The sequence below is a fragment of the Hemicordylus capensis genome, chromosome 12 (genome assembly GCF_027244095.1).
Source record: "Hemicordylus capensis ecotype Gifberg chromosome 12, rHemCap1.1.pri, whole genome shotgun sequence".
In the NCBI taxonomy this organism is placed as follows: Eukaryota; Metazoa; Chordata; class Lepidosauria; order Squamata; family Cordylidae; genus Hemicordylus; species Hemicordylus capensis.
The window spans coordinates 5,510,348-5,524,527 of record NC_069668.1 but is presented as its reverse complement, the minus strand read 5'-3'; the positions used below and the strand labels follow the sequence as shown (position 1 = coordinate 5,524,527).

The window sequence follows — 14,180 nt, the reverse complement described above, 5'->3', positions numbered from 1 at the left end:
TCTAAGGGACACTTTGTAAGAAAACCAAATCCCCATTCAGCCATGAAACTCACTGGGTGACTCTGGGCCAGTCACTTCTCTCTCCGCCTAACCTGCCTCACAGGGCTGTTGTGAGGATAAACATTATCATGTATATCACTCTGGGCTCCTTGGAGGAAGGGTGAGATGTACATGTAATCAACCATCTGATGAGCAGCCATATTGATATTCTGGAACAGTCACCTCATATTAAAGCAAAAGTCCTTTGTTTCAGGTCTCCGCCTCTGTATATGTCCTGTTATAAAGTTAGCAGCAGCAGTTACAAAGACATTTAAAAATCATTTTAAACCTACCTTCCAGCTTTAGTAATGATCATTTCTGTGCCAGCTTCATGAAATTTCTTCCACAGCTCTTTCTCGTGGAGGTATACCTTGATGTTTTCGATAGTCTTTGACAAAAGAGACAAAAAACAAAATGAGGAAGCCACACAAATTTGAGCAGAGGAAAGAGAAACTCTGCTACTGTGGAAGGAAGCAAAGCAGCATTAAACCCAGACATTTACCAACAGGCAATGGTCAACCCCTCCTGTATTCTACCAAAGAAAACCACAAGGCTCTGTGGGTGCCAGGAGTCAAAATCGACTTGACGGCACACTTTACCTTTAAAAAGATGTCACCTAATTGGTTTGAACTGCAGAATAAAAGCCTGAATATCTTGCTGCATATTCCTCTAGTTGTTTTCTGTCAAGATGTGGTACCTGGACAGGATCGCTTCCACTAACTGGAGAAGCAATCCCCAATCCCATTTGTTTTTTCATGAGACCAAGCCAATCAAATCCCCAGCATTGCTTTCAGTAGTCACTTGGAGACTGATGCCAGTTCTGAAGGGCTGACCACTTCATTCTTGGACTTCCTCACCTCTGCGGCCTCTGGCCATGTGCTCCCCGCCTCTCTGTTCCCTGCTAGTTCTCTTTTTATCAGCCTTCTCTTTTCCAGTGCCCCTCCTTGCCTTCCTTTTGGCTGGCCTTTCTCTTGCCTAAGGTGAAAGAGACTCACCAACTAGAACAGCTCAGCCAAAGGCAACCAGGCACCTAGCACCTTCCCTGCCCTTCTGTGACATCAGGTCAGCTCAACCAATCACTGCCAGAGGGCTTCACCACCACAACATTCCTTAATGCATGACAAAACAAGAGGTTGCAAAAATACACACTATAAAGAATTTCTGTACAAAGGAGTTTTCTTGGAGCAGAGCTGCACAACTTTGGCCTTCCAGCTGTTTTTGGACTACAGCTCCCATCATCCCCAGCCACAGTGGCCAATAGTCAGGGATGATGGAAGTTTCAGCCCATTATCTGCAGGAGGGCTGAAGCTGTGCAGCCCTGTCAGAGTAATTCAGACTAAAGCTAATCCATTCATCCCGCCTATGTAGGACATCTGGAATGCCCCTTCACAGAAGGGGAAACTGTATATTCATAAGTTGTCCCCTTCAGAGCTTAAAGCAAGTTTTGTGGGGATCTGGTAGGGAGGGGATTCGGATAAGGAATGGAGTGCATAGGGAAAGGGCAGCAATGTGGGGCAGAAAATTTTCTACTGCTATTTTTTTCTGCAGAAAAACTTCCATGTGCAAACAATGCATTGTTTCATAAATCCTGTATAATGAAAAAAAAAATTTTTTTACTGTTGTGTTGTTGTGATCCACTTTTGGGAACAATTTGTTACGAGGCTGCTAACAAATAAAGATGATGGTGATCTTCATTATTGTTATTATTATTACACTGCCAGTCAAATTGGACAATGTCAAATCTGTAAACAGATTTTTTTTCCAGGAAATACGCAGGAAAGATCTATATAAATAATGCACAGACCTTAAGGCATGCTAAGATTAGTAAGTTAACACATTTCAGTGCCTTCATTTTGCCTTCAGTGTAAGGGAATGTGTGCATGCTATTGTATGCTATAGGCCTTGACACATTTTATTCGGATCCAGGAGTCGGCCCCCCCAAAAATAGGAGCCAGACAACGGACACTTGGAACAATTAATGGACTTAGTGGCGGACACTATGTGGCAGGGGGGAGAAATGGGCTCCTTTGTGTCCCCTTTAGTAGAACAGACACAAGGTGGCCTGGGTAAAATAGAGACTTCATTAAATAACTATCTCTGACTATCCTAGTTTAGTCACTATAGTTAAATTTCTAGGTGCCATGGGTCCCTGGCAGCTGGAATTTACCAAGCTCTGATGGCAAAGATTTCTAACAAGTACAGAGAAGCATCCAGACTAAGCTAGTTATGAATAAGCACCGCTGAGGTCAAGGAGACAAGTTAGTCATGAATAACTTAAGTTCCACTAATTTCAGTGGGACTAATTAATTTAGTCTGGCTGCTACCCATAATTTCCAAACAAAGCTTTGAATATGGTTGACTATAATATCTAAACCACATTAAATGTGGTTTACTGGCACTTTTCCCCACCTCTAATCAAATTCCCCCACCCCTAATCAAACGTTTCCGTTTGAATGTTTTGGGCTATTGGAAACAATTAAAATATTGATATAGCACATAAAAATAACATATTTTAAAGTTCTGCTTACTAAACAGAAAATCATCAATAAATATGATTATATCCCCAATTGATTTAGGGCAGCCTATACGAACATTTCTTGAAAATTCACATCACTGGGAAAGGGCTAGACACTCCCCTCCCTCCATAGTTCTAATTCATACACCCCAGGGCTGGTTTTATTCATGATATTTTTTAATTATAAAACAGCATGAATTCAAACATGATCAAGACATAAATCCCCAGAAGACCAGAAAGAGCCATACGCTATCAAACCAATGTTATCATGAGTTAAGACAGAGCTTCACTTCATTATTAATTCATAATTAAAGCCCTTCCCAAAAGTTTTATATTGATTTGAGGAATGCTGAACAAAAGAATTATGTAAGAAATAAACCTAAACCATGTTTATAGGGGCTGACATTCCAATCATGAGAACTTTCAAGTCTCATCTTGTTTGGTCCAGAACATCAACAGTTTCTCCTGGCAAGAAAACCAAGACTCTGGTTCATCCCAGAGTGTGTCCCCATTCTTCCTATTTGAGACTTCCCTGCTGCAGAGGAAATGCAGGATGCTATTCCTTCAATGCAAGGTTGCTCCCACCTAGATAATGCATGCAATTGTGCACACTGCTCTGCTCATGCTCAGCCTGTGTCAACTTCAGGACAATCTGAATGGGAATAATATACAAAGAATTGCCTGAGACCGAACCAGACCCATGGTCTATCTAACTGATGCCTGTCTCCTCCTGATGATGCTTCTCCAGGTCTTTCCCAGCCTGCTACCCAACATCCCAGAGGCTCAACATGGGGCATTCTACATGCAAAACCCTATAATCTATCCAGGGAAGCAAAACACCACATAAGAAGATTCTCCAACAGAATGTGGGGACTCCAATTGGTGAATCCTTCCTCTGTGGATTTTGTCTTGTAACGCCCGCACGTGTGCCCCACACATGTGCCCTAACTACAAATGGTGCCAATTTTATTGCAGGGCTGGGGTGCCAGTGGGTTGAGATGGGGGCATTTCTGCAACCAAATACATTTCCAGCCCTCTATCTGAAGAACAGGCAGTCCTTGAGAATACAGAGCTTAACCCTGAACTAAACAATTGATTTTATGACTATTTTATAAGAACATTTTTATTTTATCAGGATTTTTACAGCTTGCTTGCTTTCTCCAGATTAAGAGCAAACCACACACTGTGTCCGAGCTCCCACGTTTGGAATTCTCCACATATTTTTTTTCCTTCAAAAAGCAGCCATGGGTGGGGTGAACACCCAATTTGACTGAAGCAAGAGGGGGGAAGAGTATAACCCTTTATCCCCACACCGACTCCCCAATTTAAGTTGTCTCCCCCAACGCTATTAGCCACAAAAGGTAAAACTGATGGGCAAAATTTTTGCCCATATGTCCCCGACTCCCTAGTTAATAGCTACTCTGGGGAGGGGCGATTTGGCTTAAGGCTGTGATATGCAACATAGGAATATAGGAAACTGCCACATACTGAGTCAGACCATTGGTCTATCTTGCTCAGTATTGTCTTCCCTGACTGGCAGCGGCTTCTCCAAGGTTGGAGGCAGGAGTCTCTCTCAGCCCTATCTTGGAGATGCTGCCAGGGAGGGAACATGGAACCTAGATGCTCTTCCCAGAGCGGCCCCATCCCCTGAGGGGAATCTCTTACAGGGGTCACACTTCTAGTCTCCCTTTCATATGCAACCAGGGCGGATCCTGCTTAGCTAAGGGGACAAGTCATGCTGGCTCCCACCAGACCAGCTCTCCTCTCCTGTGTGCTTCCAAGATGCAAGAGGGTCAAGATTGGAACCCTCTCCCCACACTCCATACTCCTGATCCAAAGCACCCCTCCCCTCTGCTGTTGTTTTTTGAGCAAAAACATCACTCTGGGAGTTGCAGACACAGAGCTCCACAACCACACTATTTTTGGCCTTCACTCACTCGATGAAAGAGACCCCTTTAACTGAAATGTAGCACTGCACACACATATACTTAATCTCACTCTTAAACTTAGTCTCACCCAGAGGCGTATTTATAATAGGGCAAGGGGAGACAGTTGTCTGGGGGCCCACTGCCTTGGGGGCCCCCCCAGAGGCAAGTCACATGACTGACTCCCCCAGCCACGCACCCACCAGGCTTCCTTCAGTTGTATTCATCCTCCAAAACTGATGTGAGTGTTAATACCTGGAGCGACCAGAACAGCATGTCTTTCTTGGGTACCATTCAATGACTTGCATCGTCCACAATTTACAAAACCTTTAAAAAAATAATTTAGGAGGATGTTCTATTGTGGCACATAGTTGTTTAGATAGATAGATAGATAGATAGATAGATAGATAGATAGATAGATAGATAGATAGATAGATAGATAGATTTTACGATGCTTTTTGTTACCACTATTCAGCCTCATTTAAGATTTTTTTACTTCATGAGCTGAGCTTCAGTGAGCAGGGGGGCATTTTAAAATCTTGTCTCTGGGCCCACTCCAACCTTGCTACGCCCCTGCTCTCACACTCAGCTCAACATTCCCACACCCCTTGGCCAACATGTGGAAGGCAATTCACATTTCACATTTCATCCCAGCAATTTGTACAAGGTGCCTGTCACACAGGAAGGATCACGATCTCTGTATCGCAGTTGGGGAAGCCATGATTGAGAGAACAGTAACCTGCTGAAGGGCACTTAACGAGGTTGTGGCTCACTAATGAACTGATTTATTCAAATTGAACCAGCCGGTTATCAAGTGAAGGTCAAACAGGTTTCTCATTGGTTGACTGCCCTTAAATGTGTGTTTCCCTATTTAACGGCTGATGGTTCATATTTCACTTCAAGATTAATTTTCATAGACTTTCCTGACGTTTCGCTCCCCCTTCTGCTAGCAATTTGTCTTTGCCTCCACTGTCACCTGTGGCTTGGCTATCGGGCACTGGAACAAACAAAGGTAAATTGAGCTTCAAGGCCCGGGGCGTAATTGCTATTACTTAATACATGTTGCGTTTATAGAGACATGTTTAAAAAAAACAAAGACACAGCAAGTACAGGCAACCCAGTTTCAAATCTCAGCTTCCTTATTATATGACTGGTTATAATTCTGAAACAGGAAAGTTGTCAGCACTTTATAAAAATACATACACTAAATAGGCTCAGCCAATCAGGAGGCACGGCAGAACTGCAAAGTAATTTACAATCATTCCCTTTTTGGCATAAAGGCGCATAATTATATTTAATTATTGCATTAAAATGGCAGGACATATAACTTTAAAAAAAATCATATTGCAGTTAAAGAGCATGGGGCATAAAACCACCGTGTGGTCAGAGCCGAGATCCTAGAGCAAGGATAGTGAGTCAACCATGAGGTTAACCAAAACAAAAAAGCAAGGAAGAAAGTATAGGACTGAAGTCGGTGTCCCTCAAACTTCTGAATAAAATGAACTAAAAATGTGTCACACATTTGAAAGATAAAGTTACTCTGAAAGAAAGATCCCCAGCAGAAGCTATCTATCATGAACACACTTCATGAAGATATACGAGGCTTTCAGACAGGAGAGCTGGTCTTGTCCCTTTAAGCTAAGCAGGGTCCACCCTGGTTGCATCTGAAAGGGAGACTAGAAGTGTGAGCACTGGAAGAGATTACTCTTAGGGGATAATGGGGCCGCTCTGGAAAAGAGCAGAAGGTCCCAGGTTCCCTCCCTGGCTTCTCCAAGATCGGGCTGAGAGAGATTCCTGCCTGCAACCTTGGAGATGCAGCTGCCAGTCTGTGAAGACAATACTGACCTAGATAGACCAATGGTCTGACTCAGTATACGGCAGCTTCCTATGTTCCTTTGTGACCATTTGCAGATTTGAGGGGGTTTTGGTTAAGGGCCCTCCGCTGTATCACGCCCCCCGCCATGTGGGGGCCCTACTCTAGCACACTGCTCTTTTAATCCCCCACAATGCCCTTGGAGCGATGCTGTGTTAAGGGCATTGTGGGAGAATTAAAAGGGTCATGGGCCAATATTGAAGCCTCACTGGGAATTGAACTTGCCAGTTCTGACCTAAGCTATTTATGCCTGCGGGTTCCACTCACTCTGTTTCCCCAAACGCTTTGCACAATATGAAGGCATTCGAATTCCCAGGGTTGCTTTGAACAAACCACCTGGAGATGGATGCCAATTCCAGGAGGATCCAGGATGCTTTCCAGACTAGACCCTGCAACAGGGTCACGGCACATATCTGAAGTGTTCCTGTGCCGTAACACCGCAGTCCCGACGAAAGCACGAGGGTGCCGTTCATATGTCAGATGCCTTGTTTCGAATTTAATCACTGAGACTTAGTCCTATGATGTCCTTTATCCGGCGTAAAAAAGGTGTTGTTTTTTCGGGTTGTTGGTTTTCGCGAGACTGCTCCCCCTTCAGGTTTTATATTTTGAAAATGATTTGCCTGAATGGAGCATTTTGCCGATTTTGAGCAGCTAGTCTGGAAAGCACCCAGGTCAGCCCTGGTAGGTAGGAACACAGGAAGCTGCCATATACAGAGTCAGACCATCTATTTCAGTATTGCCTACACAGACTGGCAGTGGCTTCTCCAAGGTTGCAGGCAGGAGTTTTCCCCCAGCCCAGTCATGGAGATGCTGCCAGGGAGGGAATCTTCCCAGAGCAGCCCCATCCTCTAAGGGGAATATTTTACAGTGCTCGTGCACATGTAGTATCCCATTCAAATGCAAACCAGGGTGGACTCTGCTCAGCAAAGAGGACAATTAATGCTTGCGACCCCAAGACCAGGTCTCCTCCCTGGCAGCCCTACTTGAAGAAAGGGATCAATGGGAAATCCAAGTTATGGCATCAACAGCAGTGATGCCACCTTGAGGGGCTGAGCGCTCAGCATTTACTCAAAGGTGCCATGCATGGATTGCCAGACCTGCAGATACCCTGAAGAATTAACTACCCCACAGCAGAGGCAGATTTCATGGGGGGGAGGGCATGAGTGGAAAATAATGGGATCAGCCTCCTCTATAAGCCGATGTTCTGAGATCATAGGCAACTCTAGTGAATAATTAAATAAATGTTTTGGGGTTGCTATCCTTTTTGAGTAGACAAAACGAAAAAAACCTTTGCAATCATATATGATCAGAGGGTTATTATGCAGCCCACTTTCCCTTTGCAAAAAAAATATTTTTTTAATCACTTCCCCCTCCCCCTCACATACTGTGATGACCAGAGGAGAGAATCTTGAAACAGTAGATAACACAAAAAGTGGTGCCAATAACAAGAAGCATGAATGAAAGGAATAGTCGGAGAAGCGGGGAGGAACCATCCTCAGAATTTTCAATATGGGAATTGCAAGTTAAAAGGGCAGAAAAAGAAAAAAAGGTTTTTTGTAGGGAGGGGAATGGGATCTCTTAAGAACCTGCCATCTGGAGAAGAGAATAGATGGTAAATTCTTTGTTTTATAGCTTTTTTTCTTCTTCTCCAGAGATAATAGTTTTTTTATTGCTCTGGTGGACTTCATAGATATTTACAAGAAAGAGTTTCATTTTAAGAGGCCCATAAGAATTATTTTGCTGAATCAGACCATCAAATCCAGCAATCCTTCTCCCCCAACAGAGGCAAGCCATGCACCTCTGGAAAATTTTATGGGCACAACAGCTCCTGTTCTATCTCCCCATCATCCAGCATTCAGAGATACTCTAATTGCATATGGAGGTTCTGTTCAGAGGCGTATCTAGGGAAAATAGCGCCTAGGGCAAGCACTGAAATTGCGCCCCCATCCAAACATCTGACACCCATCTTTCAGATAACTTTGCCATAATATCAGCTCAAAAATACTAGTCAAGCTCGTTAATCTTTTAATATTTCAAAAACTATTTAGCAGTGGACCAAAAAATGCTTGAAAACTACAAATTTCAGTATGCTGGGGCTCATGAAATACCCAAATACTATGTGGAAGTGTACTTGGAAAACTGAACAGAAGTGCCTGTCTAATTCTCTACTATGCATTGTAGCATCACTATTAGATAAGTTTTAAAAATAAATTGAGAATTTTACTTTCCCCTGATACTAGGGCCTTTCAGAGGCCATTTGAGCATGCGTGGTAGCCATTTTGTTTTTGGTGGCCATTTTGAACTTTTTTTTCACTTTAAAAAATGGTGCCCCCCTTCAAGCGGCACCCGGGGCACGTGCCCTGCCTGCCCTACCCTAGATATGCCCCTGGTTCTGTTTAGGTTTCATGGCTAATAACCACCAACAGACCTAATCTCCTCCACAAGTCTAACTAATCCTGGAAGGGGGAAAGACACTTTAATCCTAATCAAGTTTGCCTGGAATGCAGAGAAAAGTAGCATTGTCTAGGGGCAGAGGTCTGATTTCACCTTTTCCTTACATGCCAGATTTCTATGTGCAAGAATTTTTTTTTTTTTTAATGGAGGGGCATTAATTTGTTTGGTTTTTAATCACTATAAGCCAAACCATTATTTTATGGAGGAGGGATATAAATATAACAACTAAGTATTCCAACTTGTGAGTTCACTCCATTGGTAGTCCAGAGTAGTATAGCCCAGCTGCAGACATAGGCTGATTACCTTAGCAAGCACTTAGCCACTATGCAATGTAAACACAAAATTCTCTATTCACTCCATAATATAGCACCCTGGAAACCTAAGCTTTCTTTTTTAAAAAATGAACAAGTCCATGTTTCTAGTCCTCAAGGACAACAGGCTTCCAGGTGAGCCTGTGGTCCTGCTGTCCTTTCAGAAAGCACACTGGGAACGCTGAACAGGACTTCCAGTGACTGAGGATGGGGTATCCCTCTTCATGAATGGCGAAGCAGAATTTGGCCAAGTATGTTTCAATTCACTCAGTGTGCATAATACATCCTGTAGAATTCAGCTTTTCTTCGTTCGGAATTAGGCTTCCTTTAGCACAAAAATTACCTGTTTTTAAGCACATCAGACACACAGCTCTAGCTTAAAATATGAGTAGAGCAGCTTTTTGTCAGAGCAAAACTGGCCTATCCAAGTTTTCTCCCCCCAAAAATCTCCCCCTATCCCAGAATAACCAACTCTGAAATAAATTAAAGAGAAATGGGCAGTCATGACCCACAGTCTTTATGCTACCTTCCTCTGACTCAGGAAGGAACATCACTGCAGCCTAGACGGGTTAAATTTAAATAGGGTGCATACCTGCTCTGGATCCGGACCCTGAGGACTGTTCAGAGGGGTACTACTGACTCCTGCTACTCCGAGAACCGGGGAACCCGCCGTGGTTTCGGCATGGCCTGGGGCCTGAGCTGCTGAGAAGGCATCCTCCGGTTCAGACAGGCTTTTCTCCTGGAGCATTTCCTTCAAGAGAGAAGCAAAGAGTTTTCATCAGTTCATTGCCTCCCCAATCACAAAGATCAATCCTGTGCAACTCTGAAAAAGGTGCCACCGCACAGGCACAGATAGACAAAGGAAAGTGACCACTGAAGCCATTTGGGCTCTCAGGCTCTCTCAGAATCTATGAAAGGTATATCCGACTCTACAGCAGAAATTTAGCTCTGTTGTGGCAGAGACACAGAGCCCTGTGGAACCTTTAAGATGGAAAACGAGGCTACCCTTTTCTGCGGTTCCATTTTGCTGGAACAGTCAGTCACGCTGTCTTGAACTGAAGCTGTCTGCTACAGAGAATTTCAGAAAAACCCACTGGAGATCACCAAGTCGGCCATTTTCACGTAGGGAAACTCAGAGAGCAAAGCCATAGGGATAACTGCTACAGTGTAGATTAGAATCATCATTAATCTGGCCCTAAATTAGGGTTGCCAAATGTCCCTCATTACGCAGGATGTCTCTCATTTCAGGGATGAAATGTTGGTGATTGAAAAGCAGTTTAACTTGAATATGTTCTAAATAACAACAGTGCTCTGGCATTATTCAATAGCATATAATTCAAGTACATATACGTCAATGATGCTCAGGCTCTTGATTACCACTGCATACACCTCCCGGGGGCCCCAGCCAGCCCCCCCAGACTTGTGCCCCTCATTCTGGCAATGAAATGTTGCCAACCCTACTTCTGAGCAAGGCCCAGTTTTACTGAAGAGGAACTTAGGCGGAGTGATAAATGCAGCCGGGGAAGAGACAGAGGGGAAAGGAACAGCAATGCACAGGCATGGAGAAGGATGGCCATTAGGTGGGGATGATGTTTCAGCATACCTGAAAGCTCAGCTGGGGGGCGGGGTCAAGCCAGGTGGACATTCACCCTACAGCTAAAATCAACAAGAGGGAGGCTACAGTGTTTATGGAGTCCTTAATGGGTTAGTGCCCAGCATTCGAGTTGGTGGCTCAGAAATTCTGCCAGGCAGTGTCTGAGCAAAGTGTTTCCAAGCCAAAGGGGCAGGATATGACCCTTTGAGCCTATTTATCTGAAAAGTGGGTGTGTGTGTTTTCAATGTAAGAATAATAAAATAAAATAACTTCCAAGGCAGTTTGAGGTCTGACACCTCTTTTCAAAATCTCAGCATCCCGGATGGCCAATTCATTCACACATGCATCACTTAAGGACTCTGGGGCAAAAATATGAACGGCCTCCATTGGGAAGTATGGTGTGCAAGCTGAAATTGGTTGAGAGAGACCAAGAGCTTCTGCTTGCAGTGACTGATCCACGGTGGGTCATTCAGGAGCCTTGAGTCATCACTCAATGGGACCATCAAGAAGTGTCAACTTGCATGTGTGAATCTCTTCCCTCTATCCACACTGGCTCTGACAGGAGCCAAACCCACCACCAGATGTCAAAGGAAGTTGACCAAGAGGGTTATATAGGAACATAGGAAAGTGCCATATACCGAGTCAGACTCTTGGTCCATCTAACTCAGTATTGTCTACACTAACTGGCAGCGGCTTCTCCAAAGTTGCAGGCAGGAATCTCTCTCAGCCCTACCTGGAGATACTGCCAGGCGGTGAACTTGGGACTTTCTGCAAGCCAAGCAGAGGATTCAAAATGTCACTCCTCACATCATATGCAGCCTGGAACAGGAGGGTCCCTCTTGCCACTTCAGACCTCTGCCAATTCATCACCACCTCAAGCTCCTGCCTGTACAAACCAGGGCCCTCTTAAGGAGGGCGTGAAAGGGGTGCTCATTTCAAACATCTGGCCTTCCAAGGTATTTACTATCTCTGTGTTGCGAGGAGCCATTTATCTATCGTGGCTAAAAGCTTCTATGTCTAGTGAAGGGATGCTTGAACTTTAAGTCCTATACTGATTCCTGACCATAACATGGAGAAAGCAAAGGCAGAAATGTAGAGTGAAGCCATCAATACAGGCCCGAATGTGTGTGTGTGTGTGTGTAGGGGGGGGGTGGAATCCGATGACTCTTCATCTTGATTTTGGACACCCCTCTTTCTTTGGGAGGAGAGCTGGTCTGGTGGCAGCAAGCATGACTTGTCCCTTTAGCTAAGCAGGGTCTGCCCTGGTTGCACATAAAAGGGAGACTAAAAGTGTGAGCAATGCAAGATATTCCCCTCAGGGGATGGAGCCGCTCTGGGAAGAGCATCTAGGTTCCATGTTCCCTCCCTGGCAGCCTCTCCAAGATAAGGCTGAGAGATACTCCTGCCTGCAACCTTGGAGATGCTGCTGCCAGTCTGGGTAGACAATCCTGAGCTGGATGGACCAAGGGTCTGACTCAGTATATGGCAGAGTCCTATGTTCCCACTAACTTCGCACCACCTGTCCTCATCTTTGACGGTGTTCTTTTTAAAGAAACAGCTCTGAGGCCAGAGAACACGTTAGATAGGAAGCTGCCATATACTGAGTCAGACCCTCGGTCCATCCAGCTCAGCACTATCTACTCGGACTAGCAGCAGCTCTTCGGGGGTTCAGGAAAAGTATTCCCCAGCCCTGCCTGCAGATGCCGGAGATTAAACCTTGACTTTCCACATGCCAAGCATATGCCAAGCATGTGCAGAGTCAAAGTCTATACCAGGATTCTTTCCCTCGCCACTGAGCAACGTTGAGAACCATTCAGACCCATTTGGACCATTCGATTAACCATTTCGGACCATTTCAGACCCAATGTTGAGAATCAGGGTTCTAGACGTGGACCCTGATGCCTCAGATTAAGCGCCCTCCTGCCCTCCCTTGGTCTAAGAACAACTGTTCCAACCAAAAATGGATCTGAATAGTTGAACAGCAATAACTGGACCACTGTTAAACTTGATGACAGTACTCCATATGCCATTCTGCTCGCTTGCACTACTGTTCATCACAGAACTCAAAGTTACAGTGCAACATTATGGTGGTGTCCGGACCCCACCCACGTGGAATTCATGTTCAGTGGGGTGATGTTCCTGTGGTCCCCATTGATTTCAATGAGCCTCCCTTCCACAAAAGTATAGATATGCTTTGAGCTGTATGCCAGAGGCTGTCAAAGCTTCCTCCTTGGCAAGAAGCTGTGCCAAGTTGTCTTGACTGCCACAGGAACATAGGAAGCTGCCATATACTGAGTCAGACCTTTGGTCCATCTAGCTCAGTATTGTCTACACAGACTGGCAGCGGCTTTCCAAGGTGGCAGGCAGGAGTCTTTCTCAGCCCTATCTTGGATATGCAGCCAGGGAGGGAACTTGGAGAACCTAGATGCTCTTCCCAGAGCGGCTCCATCCCCTAAGGGGAAGATCTTACAAATAGCTCACACCTCTAGTCTCCCATTCAGATGCAACCAGGGCAGACCCTGCTTAGCTAAGGGGACACGTCATGCTTGCTACCACAAGACCAGCTCTCCTCCATCTCCATCCATCTCATCTGTTCCAAATTTGGTGCCGGCATCGTCAAGCTTTTAGTGACACACACACACAAATAAATAGCAAGGTAATCTCAGAAGCATACTTGCCACATGGGAATGAGGCGAAAACCAACAATTTATTACACGAACTTTAGCTCCAAACCAGCATTCCCTCCAACAGGGATCCCCAGATGTTGGGGACCACAACCCCATAACCCCCAAACACAAGGCATTGCAGCTGGGGATGCTGGGACCTTGCATGGCTGCTAATTAACCCCTGTGTGCCCCAGAGGATTCTGGGGGACACTCTATAATCTTTCACAGAGCTGCCTCATGGTTTTCCCCAGGACAGGTCTGTGGGGTCTCATGGCGGCTTCATAAAATGTACCCTAAATTGTTAAAACACATCCAAATTCCCTATCATGGAGCAGAGTGCAGGAGGCTACTACAAGTAGCAGACTGTGGGTCAATTCTCCGGGGAAGCCCATTCACCATCCCTCCTCATGGGTGGCCTCCAGAGAGAAAGGCAGGCACCTTGGTAGCACGCTGCTTTTCCTCATACTCTTCCTTCCTTTAGGACTGGAAAGAGAAGTCACACCTCCCAATTCCTTTTTAACAGGCTGGGGGAGGAAGATAAGGGGTTCCATGCTCTTTGGCACATTGTTGCCGGCAGCTACACGATGCAAGGGAATTTTGGTCCCAGTAAGATGACCAGGAGGCCACTTAATGGCACAGCAGGGAAATGACTTGACCAGCAAGCCAGAGGCTGCTGGTTCGAATCCCTGCTGGTGTGTTCCCCAGACTATGGGAAACACCTCTATTGGGCAGCAGCGATATAGCAAGAGGCTGAAAGGCATCATCTCAGACTGCGCGGGAGGCAGCAATGGTAAACCCCTCCT

The 14,180-nt window shown here is 45.2% G+C and overlaps 1 protein-coding gene across 4 annotated transcripts in view; it reads right to left on the bottom strand.

The window, feature by feature from the left end:
• Window positions 1-14,180, bottom strand: part of TBX4 (T-box transcription factor 4) — a 132,586-nt gene that overhangs the window by 59,686 nt on the left and 58,720 nt on the right. For all 4 annotated transcript variants that reach the window (XM_053274545.1, XM_053274548.1, XM_053274546.1 and 1 more), the window contains 2 exons: window positions 9,710-9,868; window positions 333-427 (listed from right to left, as the gene is read on the bottom strand). In XM_053274545.1, coding sequence (XP_053130520.1) covers window positions 333-427; window positions 9,710-9,865 — 251 coding nt within the window. In that variant the 5' untranslated portion in view covers window positions 9,866-9,868. The remainder of the gene's footprint in view (window positions 1-332; window positions 428-9,709; window positions 9,869-14,180) is intronic.